The following is a 14452-nucleotide window of genomic DNA, read 5'->3' on the forward strand; positions in this document are numbered from 1 at the left end:
TTGTGGTGTTGTTTCCACTTACTGAACGGTTTACAGCCTCAGGTGGGATTCTTTCTTAGCTCAGTCACATTACTGCTTATATAGGTGAGCTCACTCGTTCAGCAGTGGCTGTATTTTAAATATTCCAACTGATAGAATAGTTTGGGTTGGAAGAGACTTTTAAATATCATGTAATCCAACTCCCTGCAATTAGCAAGAACATCTTCAACTAGATCAGGTTTCCCAGAGAAACCAATTTCCCAATCCAACCTGACTTTGAATGTTTCATTGCCTGAGTATCTCAAAACTACTTGAGCATCATTCTGTGTCCTTCCTCCATGACAATACCAGGATAGCTAGCACAGCCCTCTAACAGATAAAATCCTTCTTTAATGACATCTGATATTTAGCTATCTTTATGCTATAAATATTATTATTGTCTCAATTTCTTTAAAAGCTGCTGGAATATTAATATTCATGGCAATAGAAATGATGTTGTATGAACAGCAGTGTAAAAAACTGCTCTATTACTTATCCATGGAGAAGTGCATCTGATTTTGCAGGAATAAAACATGAAAGAGTTTTACTTGCTATAACATGTAAAAGTATATTTTATGTATTATGTCAAAAAGAAAAGATAGATAAGCTTTTCCCTTGCACTTTTACTGTGCTCAACTGGAGTGCTTTTCCCAACAGGATTCACACTTAGTCAGACTAAAGCCTGGGAGTTTTTAAGAGCTTGAGGAGCAGCTCTAACTGGTGTTGCCTGCATAAGGCGCTTTCTGGGTCTTTGCTTAACTGTATTTAGCAGCTAATATAGGCTTGGATTTGCTTTGATCTAAAATGGGATATGTATGCATCCTTACCTCTACGTGGAAGTTCATCGTATGGTTTTAAACAGATTCATTCTACCTAAATTTAGGCACCTAATAGAGGGTCCTTACTCAACTGAGTTAATGAGCATAAGAATACAATTGCTACAGCTTCCTGGCTTAATTTAGTGGAGAAGGAAAAGTAAGTCCTAGGGAAAATTCATAACTTAATGAGAGCCCTGAAAGTTTTTAGTCCTCTCACTGACTGCAGGATGAGCTTGAGTAGACTCCTAACTCAGAATCCTCAGCTAACTGCCCAAAAGTAGAAGGACTGAATCTGAACCAGAATCTCCTTATTTCATGTCACACTCTGTTCTGTGTTAATCATTCAGCAGGTTCATTCTGTATGTGGACAAATTAAAATTATGTATATCTAGAAAGGTCTGAATTTAAAAGTCTTTTGTATGAAAAAACATGAAAAGAACAGTATAGTCAATAACATAAAATATAGATATTTTTGACTATATCTATCCTCTATATAAATCATAGAGATATAATAACATTACTTATTCCTCCTATACCTCTATCCTCTCTCAAAAAAAAAAAAAAACCGAAAAAAATCCCAAAAAAACAGCACCAAAAAACATCATAAGGAACACTTTTATATTATTGAATTCCAAAATATAAGTGGGATTGTAATGCAAATTGTTTCAACTAGTGCCTCTGTTTTTCATTCAGTGCCCATTGATTTAGAGTAAAATGCCAGAAAAAATTAGAAAAAAAAAACCAACAGAAGTGTTCTAAAAGCAAATATGTATCATGTTTTTGCATTTAATCTTAGCTATATATTTCAGAAATAAACATGGCTTTTATTCAGGACATGTATTTGCCAATAATACATTTGATTAAACTAGGAAAATTAGACATACTATCAGTAGCTTGCTCCCAAATTACACAAGAAGAAATTAGATACATTTTCAGTAGCTTGCTCTCAAATTTCTACAGTCTATGAGTCACCAGATTCTTCCTGCCAAACTAAATATGTCTGTGAAAGGCTGGAAACTTTAATGGAAAGAAACATAAAACTTGAAATACGTAGGAAAATCTAAGTTTTTTTCATGGAGGACCGACCTGTTGACTAGTAATTCAGGAATTTGGGGGATGTAGAAAAAAATTATTGCAACAATATTATTATTTATCCACTGAAGTTCCAAAGTAAGAAGCGTATTCAATTTAAACCTGCTATGTTAACCTAAAATAGATATCGTTATTAGCTTTCATGTCATCTGAAGCAATCAATGAAGACTAACAAAAAGAAGCTGTAAAACTTTCATTATAAGAGTTTGAAGCTCATATCCAGTAGCTTTGATGGGGCTGAGTAAAAATAAAATATTCAGTATAGTTAATACAAGTCTAAAAAAAATCCTTCTTGTAAGTTTGGTTTATTATATGTGGTCAGGAACAGCGATAAAATATAATTAGGAATGTACTCATCTCTTCTGATTCACAAGTATAATGACATTTTCCCTACGATATTCCCCATGACACTTAGACTTTTTATACCTTTGCATAAACCATGAATTTTAGAATTTTCTTTAGAATACAGAGTTGTGAAATGCAGCATTTGTGTGCGTAATTTGAGATTTTATCTGTTGTGTTAGAAGGATACGTCTGTTAATGAACCTCCTTCTCAACTCAAATTTTCAGTAGTATTTGTTTTACTTAGAACCTGCTGTTTATAGGATTTGGGGGTATTAAGGGTTTACTTTTTTGGAGATAGAAATAGTGTTCCTAGAATATTTGTTTTCAGAAAGAGAACAGTTCATTGAGCTGGATTGAAGCAGAATGGTCTGAGCCAACCCCTTCTTTCTTCTGCATACTCAACCTTGTGTAGATTTCTGCCTAACACACAAAGGCATAAACAATATAAACAAATAGTTCTGTGTTAAAAAAAAAAATATAATTTCAGGTTTGTGTGAATCATAATTTCCCAAAGGAAGTGCTTTCACAGGACACTTTTTCCCTACTTCCACAGTTTTATGGGCACATAAGGAAGCAGAAGTTCCTGCTGTCTGGAAGCATCATCTTACTCTAGAAGAGATACATTACATAAATGGGAAGACTGGGATAACAGCTGAATTTCAAAATAAGATGGGAAATATTTAAATATGCTGTAGACTCAAGGAAAAAAAAAAGGCAAGAGACACATGAGCCTTAGAAAGTTTCTTTGATAAAAGGAAGCTATTCCAGCTTTCACAAGGAAAGGATTTGACATGAGGTAAGCAAACACATTCTGCTCTGCCTAGTAAGAGTAAGACATTGGAAACATAAAATTCCTCTGTGTATGGGATTCAGTCAGAAAATACAGCAATTATCTCAGAGTGGGGCTGAATTTTTGTAGGAATTTAAGTAACTTTCCACAAGCTGGGTTCATCCACTGGTCATTATATGGTATGCCATTCCTAAGACCATGGATGTGTTAGAATTTTTGTTCTCAGAACCTCATTTACTGATGCAAACATGAAACATGCCTGTCATTACTTGAAAGTTAGACCCAGCATTTGGGCTTTATCTTTCATAATGGTTTTGCACTAATAGAAAGTAGGAATTAATGGCTTTTCCTTCCCCTTGACATTGAAGTTCCCGTGGTTATTACCAGAGATAAATTTAGCATACTTTCTTCAATAAGTATACATTTTGTGGTATTCTTTTGTCTTGATTTCTAGACTGTGAAATTATTTAACTGTTGGTTATCCCTTGCATTTGTTGCCATATTTTTGAACAATTAAGCCTGTATCACAGGAAAATACTGACATTAGGATATGGTTTAATAAACAAGTCCAGATCCATCCTTTTTTAGCAAAGCTCTGAGGTCTTTCTTAAGTCTCTATTTGATTTTCAGTGGTGTGAAAGGGTTTGAAACATGCCTAAGAGCTACAGTGCTGAAAAAGCCCTTGAGAAATGGCTCTGTGAATTCCTGCCTTTGAATGGGCACTGTGTATAGAATGCCCTTCATGCACAGGTAGTAAATGCAAAAAGTCTTCATTAACAGAGCGTGTGGTTCTGCCAAACTGAATGATTTGCTTTGTGACCCCTGCTGCTGTTGATCAAGAATCACAAATGCTTTATTGATACCAGAACAAACAGGGGGGTCCATACTCAAAGGTTTTGGCTGACTGCATTGAGCATGTGCCAGAGTTGAAGTCAGCGAAGGGTTTTTCTCGGTATTTAAGATTCAGTGGAAAAGTAAGAGGGGCAGCTATGCCAAGAATTAATGTAAATCTAGCCAAGTGCTTCTTTGAGTGACTTTATCCAACATGAGACTAAACAATGTATTAAATACACATATAGCAGCTAGGGAATCAAATGTCAAGTAACAGCTTTCTGTTATTTGAGACCAAATTTGAAGCTTGGTCTAGTGCATAAAAAAAGGTAAACATCATAAAAAGCATGAACATCTCTAATATTTACCAGCTAATAAGGATATATATGAATTGAAATTCTGGAGAAAATGTACTTATTTGGTTTTGATAGTAGGCGCTTTTTTGCAGAGATGTTTCTTGTTGAAATTTTGATCAATTAATTGTTTCCAGTCACTTCATTAAAATTATCCTCACTACTGGAGTCCTTCTTCAGGAAAAAGTTGAAAACATAAAATCCTTGGTGACCTGAGAAACTGGCTCTACAGGGGACCTGTTTGCAGGAGCAAAATTGAGTGTATATCAGAAGCTAAATCCTCCTGGACTTACTCTGCAATCCATGGGGAAAGAAGACAGACCCTCTCTCTCCATTATTAAAGAGGTAACTTAAGAAGATTAACCTCACTCAACGCAGGTTAGCCTTTATGAACAACTGCTTACCCTTTCTTAATGCGCTAAAAAATGACAAAATCCTTTCGGAGACTGGCTTATTTTCAGAGAACTTCCTCAATGTTTACTACCAAGGGCAACAAGGCACATATCAAAATTGTGTCAGCTGTTTGACTATACAGTGATATCATTCCAGAAGCCAGAGCTGTTTTCTTTCTTGTACAGATATATCAGTAGCTGTGCCTATAGTTCTCATTCCCTGAGCACTGACCCTGCAGACCTGGCTGAAGCACACATCTGAGCTCTTATGCAGGTTAGCTTTCTTGTAAGAAGTAAGGAACCTAGGGAGAGAGAGAGGAATACACTCAAATCTTCCATAGATAGTGTTTGGACATGAATGGGGCACGTAGCCAGACCTAGGAACTTAAAAACACCCTCAGATCTTGCTGTTTGAACACAGCCAAGATGACCAGCATTTGTTTGCAAAGATTTGTAAGACTGTCAGTGACACCAGAGTCTGTGTGTGTCCATGGCAGCTTTTCAGCCTGCCTCTGCTGGGCTTCTAACATTAACATTCCTTTCAATCAGGGATGCAGAGAGGAGCTAATGACTCATAGCTCCTACAGGTATGGAGTACTTAAAGAACTGAGTGCCATGCCATCTCTTGTAATTATGCTGATAGGTTTGACAGGCCTAGAAACTTTAATAACATCTTAAAAGCAGACTTCCTGAAGTAAACAAGAAGCTCTTAACTAGAGGGAAACTGGGAGAAGCAAAGCGTAATTGCCTATTGCTCTGCTGCTTGTTTCCTCTTTTTTAAGGCAGCAATTCCTCCACATATACCTTAGTTCTACAAAGCAATGAGATCTCATGACAGCTCTCATTACCCAAAATTATGTTCACAGGCTTATCCTGATTTTCTGATGATTATAAATTAATAGTCTTACATTGTGCATAGCTGGGGATTTTCCCAAGGAGAACACACAATTTTGATTGTTTTAGTGGACAAAAACAAAAACAAACAAAAAAACCCCCCAAAAAAGTAGTAAAATTCTGCAGTAATTCTCCACAAAGCAGTTTACACAGGGAACATTAAGCTGGATGCCAGAAAAGCCCATCTTTTATGGGATTCACTGCTTTACACATGGAAGCATGCGCTAGATCATTCTCTATTCTCTGAAGGATATCAGAGGAACTCCAGAGTCTCAGGTATCTAAATTCAGCTCTTTACTTTTTTATGCAAGAGATGGTTCAGAAGATTCACCACAGGACTAAAGCAGTGTTTCTAACAGAAGAAAAGGTGGTGTTTTAATTCACGAAGTTGATTGTCATGGTTTCAAATAAGTATTGCCATCTAATTTGGGCTTTAGAAATTAGGAGACTGAAAATGTCTAAGGAATTAAGAAATCTGTTTCTTTATTGGCACTCGTGTATTGCTAGCAAGACTGATATGTATTTATTGTAAAAGGAAAAGGTGTATTTAAAAAGGAGAAGAAACTAGATAAAAAGGAATAGAGCATATTCTCCTTAGAACAAGCTACCAGATCTCATGGTAGTAATAGTCCTCAGAAAACAACATGAGCAAGAATGGTTGATTGTTCAGCAAATTCAACATTTATTAAGAATTTTTTTTACATTAATCTACAAAATAAATTCCTATTATAAGACTAGACTATTCCAAGGAAATTTTCCCCCCTCCTAGGCTTTCACTTCTGTAAGTTTCCTGTAATTTCTCAGTTGTTTTCAACATTCTCAGACTTGTTTTGTAATAAGCGTGCCATAGTGAATGCTGAAGCCATCCCACTTGGCTTCATGGTTGTTGGGTCAAGAGGTTTTGAGACTGGAGAAATATTGAGAAAAGCTGTATTTAAGTGTAGCCACTTTTGTAGCTGTGGCCAGGTTCTCTGTCACCTTCTCCTAACAAAACCTAGGTCACAGGAAGCTGAAGGGCAGAAGTTCTCCTAGAGAGATGTCCCTAGATAAAAGGTGGCAACAAAAATCTGCTTTTTTCTGGTAAATCACAGGAGGCAAAACGCTGTCTGAGGAGGAGCCAGTGCTGGTTGGAGTCAAATGTGACCAAGGAAAAACAGTTGATGTTCAATTTGGGGATTTGTGCTGTGTTTTCCCCTAAAAAACTTTGATAAATACTCCTTGTCAGTCTGTCTCAAGACAAGAGAGTGCTAGAAACCACATTTGACTTTTCTTGAAGTCAATACTTCTTTTTGTGTGTGGCAAGTAGCTGGGGCATCTCCTCAGAAGCTGTAAAGAGTTTCCTTGTTTAGCTAGAAAGTTGGGCAGAGTAGATTATGTGAAGGAAATTTTTGTCTTCCAGTCCTATCCACAGATATAGCCTTGTGGTTGGGAAGTACAGAGTTTCAATAGAAATACAATACAATTATTTCTATCTTCACTTCCACCTACAACTGCCAAGGAATAGTCAGAAGCTTTGACCTTGACTCTGAACCAGGAATTCCACCTCAGCCAAAATGTATTCTTTATATTTGGAGTCTCTAGTGAAATGCAGAATGATGGAAGAAAAAAAAATTCCTCACAGCTATTTCCTGTGCAATTTAAAGGCAAACACTACCATTAATTATACTTTATTTAAAGGAAGCAGAGTATAAGAATAGAAGGCTTAAAATACTACTTTTATTGACATACTCTTTACAACAAAAGAAAAAATTCATTGGGATTTTACCTCTGCAAATGATGTGGCATTCTTAAAAAGTCCCAAGAAATCAAGCAACATTTTTAACTTCTAATAGCATGCTGCATTCTGTAGTACATTTGATATGAGTGTCTCAATTTGTTTTACCAATGTTACTGGGCATGCTTTTCTCTAGTTTTGTGTTTTAGATTGAACTCTAACAAATAAGAGGGAGAAGGTAAAAACAGATTAAATTTCTTCCTCACAAATAAGAAGTAGCCAGGTAGAGCACACACATTACTTGGCATCCAAGGGGCCACATACATATCAGCTTCATAACATTCCTGTTGAATGATGCAACTGCAGTCTACTGATTACAACTGTGCCAGACTTTCATAAAACAGGGTGGTCATTCATAAGTAAAACCTTCCACAGTTGTCCATATAAAACAAGGTCGACATTTATGGTGTCATTACATTATTTCAAGTGAAAACTCGGAATGTCAGAAAACAACAAAAGCTAGAGAGAACTGATAGCAGATAAAGGTCAAGATTGCAAAGGTGGTGCTCTCCTTTGAAATGTTGGAAGACCATCCTGGTATTTTAAATTAATGATGACCTACCTTAGGGTAGAGATTTGAAACAGATTGTGAAACCTTAGAATAACTGAGATGGAAACCAAAGGGAGTTATTGGTAATGATTAGCATTTCACATGACCTCTTACCTTGAGGATCACAAAGTACACCTAACAGTTGGTCTGATTGCTGGCCAGTAGCAGCTACTCTTGTGGAAAGCAAGCATGACAGGTCTCTGAACCAGCAGCAAACATTTTGCTGGTAGAGAAACACCTGAGATACATACACAGTAAAAGAGCAATTGCTCTGCTGTTCTAAGGATGTTTTGTCTCATTGTTTTCTGATGCAGAAACAGGAGGGGGAGATAACATGCATTCCCAGCCATAAAACATTTTTAGGACATTCAAATAATCCCTAACTCTAATGTTAATAAATGCAACCGACTTTAGTGTATTGATGAACACCTGACGAGTTCATAGGAAAATGTAAATTTCTCTATGAGAGATTCCAGTACTTTTAATACTGTGTTTAGCACTAGAGTACTAAGCTAAACAGCACCCTGGAGCAGGTGCCTATTTACAAGAGTTGAGGTGTTAAATACAGAAAAGAAGGGTTCTTTTCTGAACCCTTAGTGGATTACTTTGCATACATAAAACTAAGGTTTCAAAAGTGAACTTTAATAAAATGTGCCAAGAAGACAGTGAAAATCTCTGCAATTTATATGTTGAGGAAATTAGGGCTTTAGAAGTGCAAGAGTTTCAACTTCTGTTTTTATTGCAAGCAAGGAGAAAACACTGAAAACACTGATTCCATGAATAGAAATAAATAGGAAGAGGGTAGGTGTGATGAGAAAACCAAAATGGTAACTTAGAAGAAGCTTCAACCATGAAGGAATATCAAGAATATTGGAGAAGCATATACTGTTATTAAAAGTAGCTGCTAGCTTCAAGGGCTATAGGAGCCCAAATTCTGTCACATTTTGAAAAAAAAATATAGTAATGAATGTATTAGCTAAAAGCTAATTAGCTAGCTAAAAGTTTAATTAACTTTGTTATTGAAGTGGCAAATAGCTGAAAATCAGAAATAGATTTCTGTTACTTAAAAGTTGAGTATTTCTTGATCCCCACTATTGCAGAGTTAATTTTATCTGTTGCCTGTACTGGTGATAGTCTTCATTATCTCACCGCGTGTGAGTTTTCCTCCACCTGTATTTAGATGGTGAAGCATGTGGATACTTGGATGTGGTAACTTTCTGCTTGCTGCCTTCCAGCTCTTCTTTTTTTTCAAACCAGTTGTTGAAGCTTAGTGTGTTTTTAATATGATACAGTGTGTACTTAAAGTGTTTCCTAGTAGTCTAACATAACAGGTACATGTAGTTCTGCCTCATGAGTGTCTTGGGTTTAGCATGTGCTCTCATTCATTTAATTTCAGTGACAGCTCAGTGGAAAGCAGTAATACAGCAGGTGGAATAGCGACAGCTGGAAAGTGGTGAAAAACAATAACAAGTCTGAAAATGAAAATTTGTCAGAAACTCAGGGGCTGAACACAGGCACAACTTTATTCTTTACTGAGGTTTCATGGTAACTGAAGGCTTGGGCATCTTCCAGGTATAGGATGGCAGTCCTAGTTGACAGCCTGGATGATCATAGCTAAGCTAATTTACAGCAGTTGCAGAATCCAATGGATTACATGGAAGTGTTTAGCACTTAAATGAAAGAAAAAGGGGACTTACTGAAGTAAAAGCCTCTGTCTCCACACACGAACTGAAGAGCATCAACCAGCTCAGCGCCACAGAGTGTTTCTGGGCCAGCAGCAACAGAACTGGTTAAGGTAAGCAAACACAGGCCAAGGTAGAAGAAATGGACGTAGGACACAGTGTGCATCTTCACCTGCCAAGGAAGCAGAAGCAGTGTCAGAGTTCACCCAAAGAGTCTTAAAAAAATGACTCCTGCACCCTTGTGAATGAGGATGAATATGTACTGTGATTTCTTGGACAATAAACATGGTATCAGGAAATGTCTCACCATGATTTTGCAAATGCTTACATGTTCTAGTCCGTGTATTTTGGAAACTGATTATTTATTCTGGTGAATACTCACAACCACATCTAATTAGGAAACCCTGTAGTAACCATGGCTTATATTTGCTTTTGCAAAGCAAGACATGGAAGAGTGGAATAGACAGACAAAGGGAAGCTTGGTGTAATAGGGATAAGGAAAACAACCTTGCTTTGGTTTGTCTCAGACCAGAAAAGCTAAGAGGGAATGTGACAGCTGTCTGTCAATGTCCTGTGGGAAATGGGATGATGTGTGATGGAGAAGAGCTATTTAAACTACAACCAACATTGTTGAAAGATTAAATGGCTCTAAATTTGCTGGAAGGAAATTTGGCCAATAGAAAAGGAGCTCATTAATAACACTCCAGAGTTCTCCAGCCACCTTAGAAAGGAAAATTCCAGGACAAACCCAAAACATTGCAAGGTTCAACTTGCCAAAGTTACAGGAGTTGATGTGGGATCTTCTGTAGCAGAAGACCACATTCAGTGACTCTTACAGTCCCCTGTTACTAGCAGGCAAACATTTGGAAACATTAGAGAAATTAACAGGAGCATGAATTTTAATCCATTAAAGATTTGTATTTTTACTTGTTGCAAGCAGCTGTACTTTACTGACCTCCATTATACCCTCTTAGGTAGGTGTGGCATGACGTGATAATTCTTTTCTCATTTACATTTGGTTATGAACTATCTTTTTCCAGTACTTATGACTGAAGCAAGGACAGTCCTCAATGGGTGTAAGGCTGCAATCAATTTCCATTTCTTTTGGTATCCCTTTATGTCCACCTAATTTCTTACCCAACGTGCAAAGAAGAGAGCCTTTTCTTTTAATACTAGGAAAAGTCATTTATGTATAGTAGCAGGACACTGAGAAATGTGCTTAATGGGTATTCTGAACTTACTTAGATCAATTGCCAAAAATGATAGTTTTGAAAGGTGTAAATCTTCATTTAACTTCATTCTCTTTCAAGGTTAACATTAGCATTGCAGTCAGGTAAGAAGTTACAAATCTGTCTTCCACATACAGTTAAACTTGGCTTAAAACTGCTTTGTGTTAGCAGTCTAGTGCAAAGCAATTGAAGTAAATTTATTAATCCTTCCCTACAGTTTCTTTCAGGGTTTCAGGGACCATTTAATCTTTAATATTTCTTCACTGAACTTTTGAAAAAAAGATGAAGTTATCTATTTTCTGATCAATTGGGATCTGATCCAGTGGGGTATTGAGCTTTTTTTAGTCAAAAAATTTTAAGAATTCTTGTTTTCTTGGTAAGAGATCTTAGTGCCTGGCTGGTTGAGTCCCTTATTTCCACTGTGTAAATAATGAACAATTTAAAATCCCATGCTGTGTCATAAAAAAGAAAGAATAATTATTTTCCCATTCACAAGTGTCTTTAGCCAACTTTGCCATGCAAACCCCAACAAACTCGAATGCATGGACATGACTTAAATGGCAGATGGAAAAAGATAAGATTATAAATGAATGATGATAACATGAGGCACTATTTCCTGTAATGATTCCATATCTTAACAACAATTTCTTTTCTCCTTTGCCCTATTTTTGAATTTAGAAGATAAATGTGATGCACCTGCAGTTTAAGATGGTTCCCAGTTCTGAGGAGGTAAAGCAGAAAGCTGTTTAGCACACTGCCTCAGAAAGCTGAAAGACATTACAAATACAAGAACATTATGTATTTAACAATTTGTTCTCGTATAACATTTGGTCCAGAAATAAACATAAATTTTAGACATTTAACAATTTTTTATTTTTCAAGACTTCTCAGCTGGCTTGCATTTTCAGATAAATATCAGCACTGAACTACGACAAAACAGATTATCTACTGTTTTTCCTTTAGTGGAAGCCAAAAAAGGCTGCACAGTATAAACCACAGAGAATTTCTAACTTTATCTCCAAATTTAACAACAGTCAAGACTTTCAAACAACTAAAAACTTTGCAGAAAAGAAAACAGGCTTGCATGTTTCTAGGGTTCAACCAATTATTTGATAAATTAAATATTGTGTCATCAAAGCAAGTTCCAAATCATAGTTTAAAACTCTAACTTCACTTCATTTTAATTAAACACAACATCAATTTATTCAATATGTTTGTGATAAAATCAAAGTGCCCCTTTATATCTGAGGGGAATATTCTCAGGAAAAGACAAAGTTGTAATCCAATATTGCTTCAGATTCTCTACAATCAAGCAGAGTACTTACACTATCCCCAGTTTGACTAGAAAGTTGAGAACTTAAAACGCATTGATGTGTGGGTGGGGTTTATCGAAGCATCTAATTACGTTAGGAAATTGAATACAGGTTCAAGATGATCCTGGTTAAGCACTTCTTTTAGTTGCATAGAATGACTGACCATATTTTCACAGCTGGAATTTCCTCTTTTTTCAGTAAAATAGCCAGCTTTTGCTACATTCCTCTTTTAGTAGACCAGAGGAGTAGGACCACAAAGGAATGTCATATATTTACACTCTAAATCTTATTCACTTTTTAATTCTTCTATGTAAGTCCCCTTCATTTATCAAACTATCACTTGACATAAGTTGTGCATAAGAATTCTTCACATGCTTGGTCATTTTAGTAACATGCAAGAACATCTGCAAATATTATAAGTACCTTGAAGGAGGCAACATATTTTTGGAGAGTATATGCTATAGCAAGAAATGAAGATTGTTATTATATATTCAAAATTACATTTTATTCCTGAGGGGCTGGGCCTGATTATTAAGCCATAGTAGAAATGTGCAATTATTATGAAATATCAGTATTCACTAGTAATAGTTATATAAATAAAGCATATATACTCTAGAGTGGATCCAGGTTTAAATACTGTTAACTTTGAGCAAAGAATCTGGGCTACATGCTAACCTAAATCAATATGTTCCATTGATTCCAAGGAAGCTTGGCAGGATGCACAGCTGAGGAACTAGCACATTACTTTTATGTCTCTTAGTGCCTTGCTCAATACTTTAAAAAAAAACCCAAAAACAACAACCCTTCGTCTTTCAAGTATATTGGAAAGGATGCCCATTTATATATTAAGGGGATGATTTCATCCCTTGCAATTACAGACCTGTAATTAGGTCATTAAAAAATGAGATAAGTGTGTTTTAAGTGTAAGACCAACTAAAAAAAATAATTAGGCCTTAAACTATTAAAATAAGATAATTCTTCCAACTGCATAAGTGTCCTTGCAAAATATTAGGGAGAGAAAAAGGTTCTTGAAGGAAATAAATTTGCAGATAATGGAAAGTTGGACTGGAGCCAATTGACAGAAACAGAGGTCAATGCACCTACTGAAGTCAAATTTACCCTAAGACAGTTTATATTATTGTGCAGAAATTATAGGGTCCTAACATCAAACTTCACATGCAAACTTTCCTGAAAAAGCCCTCCCTAGAAGGGAAAACTTGGAGATGAACATGTAAGGGAATTTCCATTTTCTTTATGTACAATTGCTTAAGCTGTACAAATATGCAAGGTCAGCAAGAGTCGCAGCTGGTTTCTAACGTAGCAAACAAACTGAACTTCTCATTTACTTTTAATTTATGAAAGCAAAAACCAAGTAAATGCCACGATGCTGCCAGAAAATTGCTGCAGTGACAACATCCCTTAAAAGTTTCCTTGTGAAAGCATGAACATTTTCTCTATAATTGTGTATAATAAAACTGCAGAAACTTAACCTGTGAATAATACCTTTTTTCCTATAAAATCCTGCACCTGCAGAAAATAGCTAAAAGTTCTTGTTTTCAGAAGCATTCATTAACAATATAGACAATGATGTATGTGGACCTTTTAATAATGACATAACTGAAATATTACAAAGTTCTCTGAATAGAAGTGAAATTTAAGACATGTATTTACAATAGTTTACCCATACAGTTATCTATGTAATTGCAACTATTACATACAACCATTTTACAGATCCCATAAAATTGCATGTTCAGCAATTTATAAATAATACTCAGTTCTAAAATAATGTTATTGAAAAGTGCACAATACTCAAGCCAGCAGCAGACAATACACAGCAAAATAAAACTAAAAAATTATTTGAAATAGTAATAAAGATTTACCTTCAAGAAATCACACAAGCAGCACTTAACTAATTGTGTTGAAAGACTGTTGATTTTTTCCATTGCTTCTTGAAAGTGCAAAGTCTGGAAATGAATTTGTTAGCAGTAATGATGAGAAAAAAGAAATCCAGAGAGATGTGAGATGTTGAGAGCAATGTCACATTTCAATATTGAGGACTTTATTCCATTGCGCAGGCTCTATCTGCTCTGATTTTAGCAGTGACAGTGAGATTTAGCAAACAGAAGAGGGATTTAGAGAAAATCCTCACATTTATCTACATTACACAGACACTGTAGACAGGAAACAGCTGGGGGAGCATTTGCCTCTCTCTCTCTCCCTCTTCTGGCAAAGTTACCGAGTAAGGACTTTTTTGGGCATAGTGACAAATAACATCATACCTTTGCATTTTAAAACTAGAGCACAGAAGCATATTTTTTTCCCTTTAAAAGAATGTGAATTAGTGACTGAAGGGTTAGCAGACAAAAAGAGC

The 14452-nt window shown here is 36.0% G+C and overlaps 1 protein-coding gene across 2 annotated transcripts in view; it reads right to left on the reverse strand.

The window, feature by feature from the left end:
* Positions 1-14024, reverse strand: part of IGF1 (insulin like growth factor 1) — a 46436-nt gene extending 32412 nt beyond the window's left edge. For both annotated transcript variants that reach the window (XM_062491259.1, XM_062491258.1), the window contains exons 1-2: positions 13962-14024; positions 9555-9711 (exon numbers count right to left, since the gene is read on the reverse strand). In XM_062491259.1, coding sequence (XP_062347243.1) covers positions 9555-9711; positions 13962-14024 — 220 coding nt within the window. The remainder of the gene's footprint in view (positions 1-9554; positions 9712-13961) is intronic.
* Positions 14025-14452: the final 428 nt, after the last annotated feature.

This window comes from Cinclus cinclus, chromosome 4 (assembly GCF_963662255.1).
Source record: "Cinclus cinclus chromosome 4, bCinCin1.1, whole genome shotgun sequence".
In the NCBI taxonomy this organism is placed as follows: Eukaryota; Metazoa; Chordata; class Aves; order Passeriformes; family Cinclidae; genus Cinclus; species Cinclus cinclus.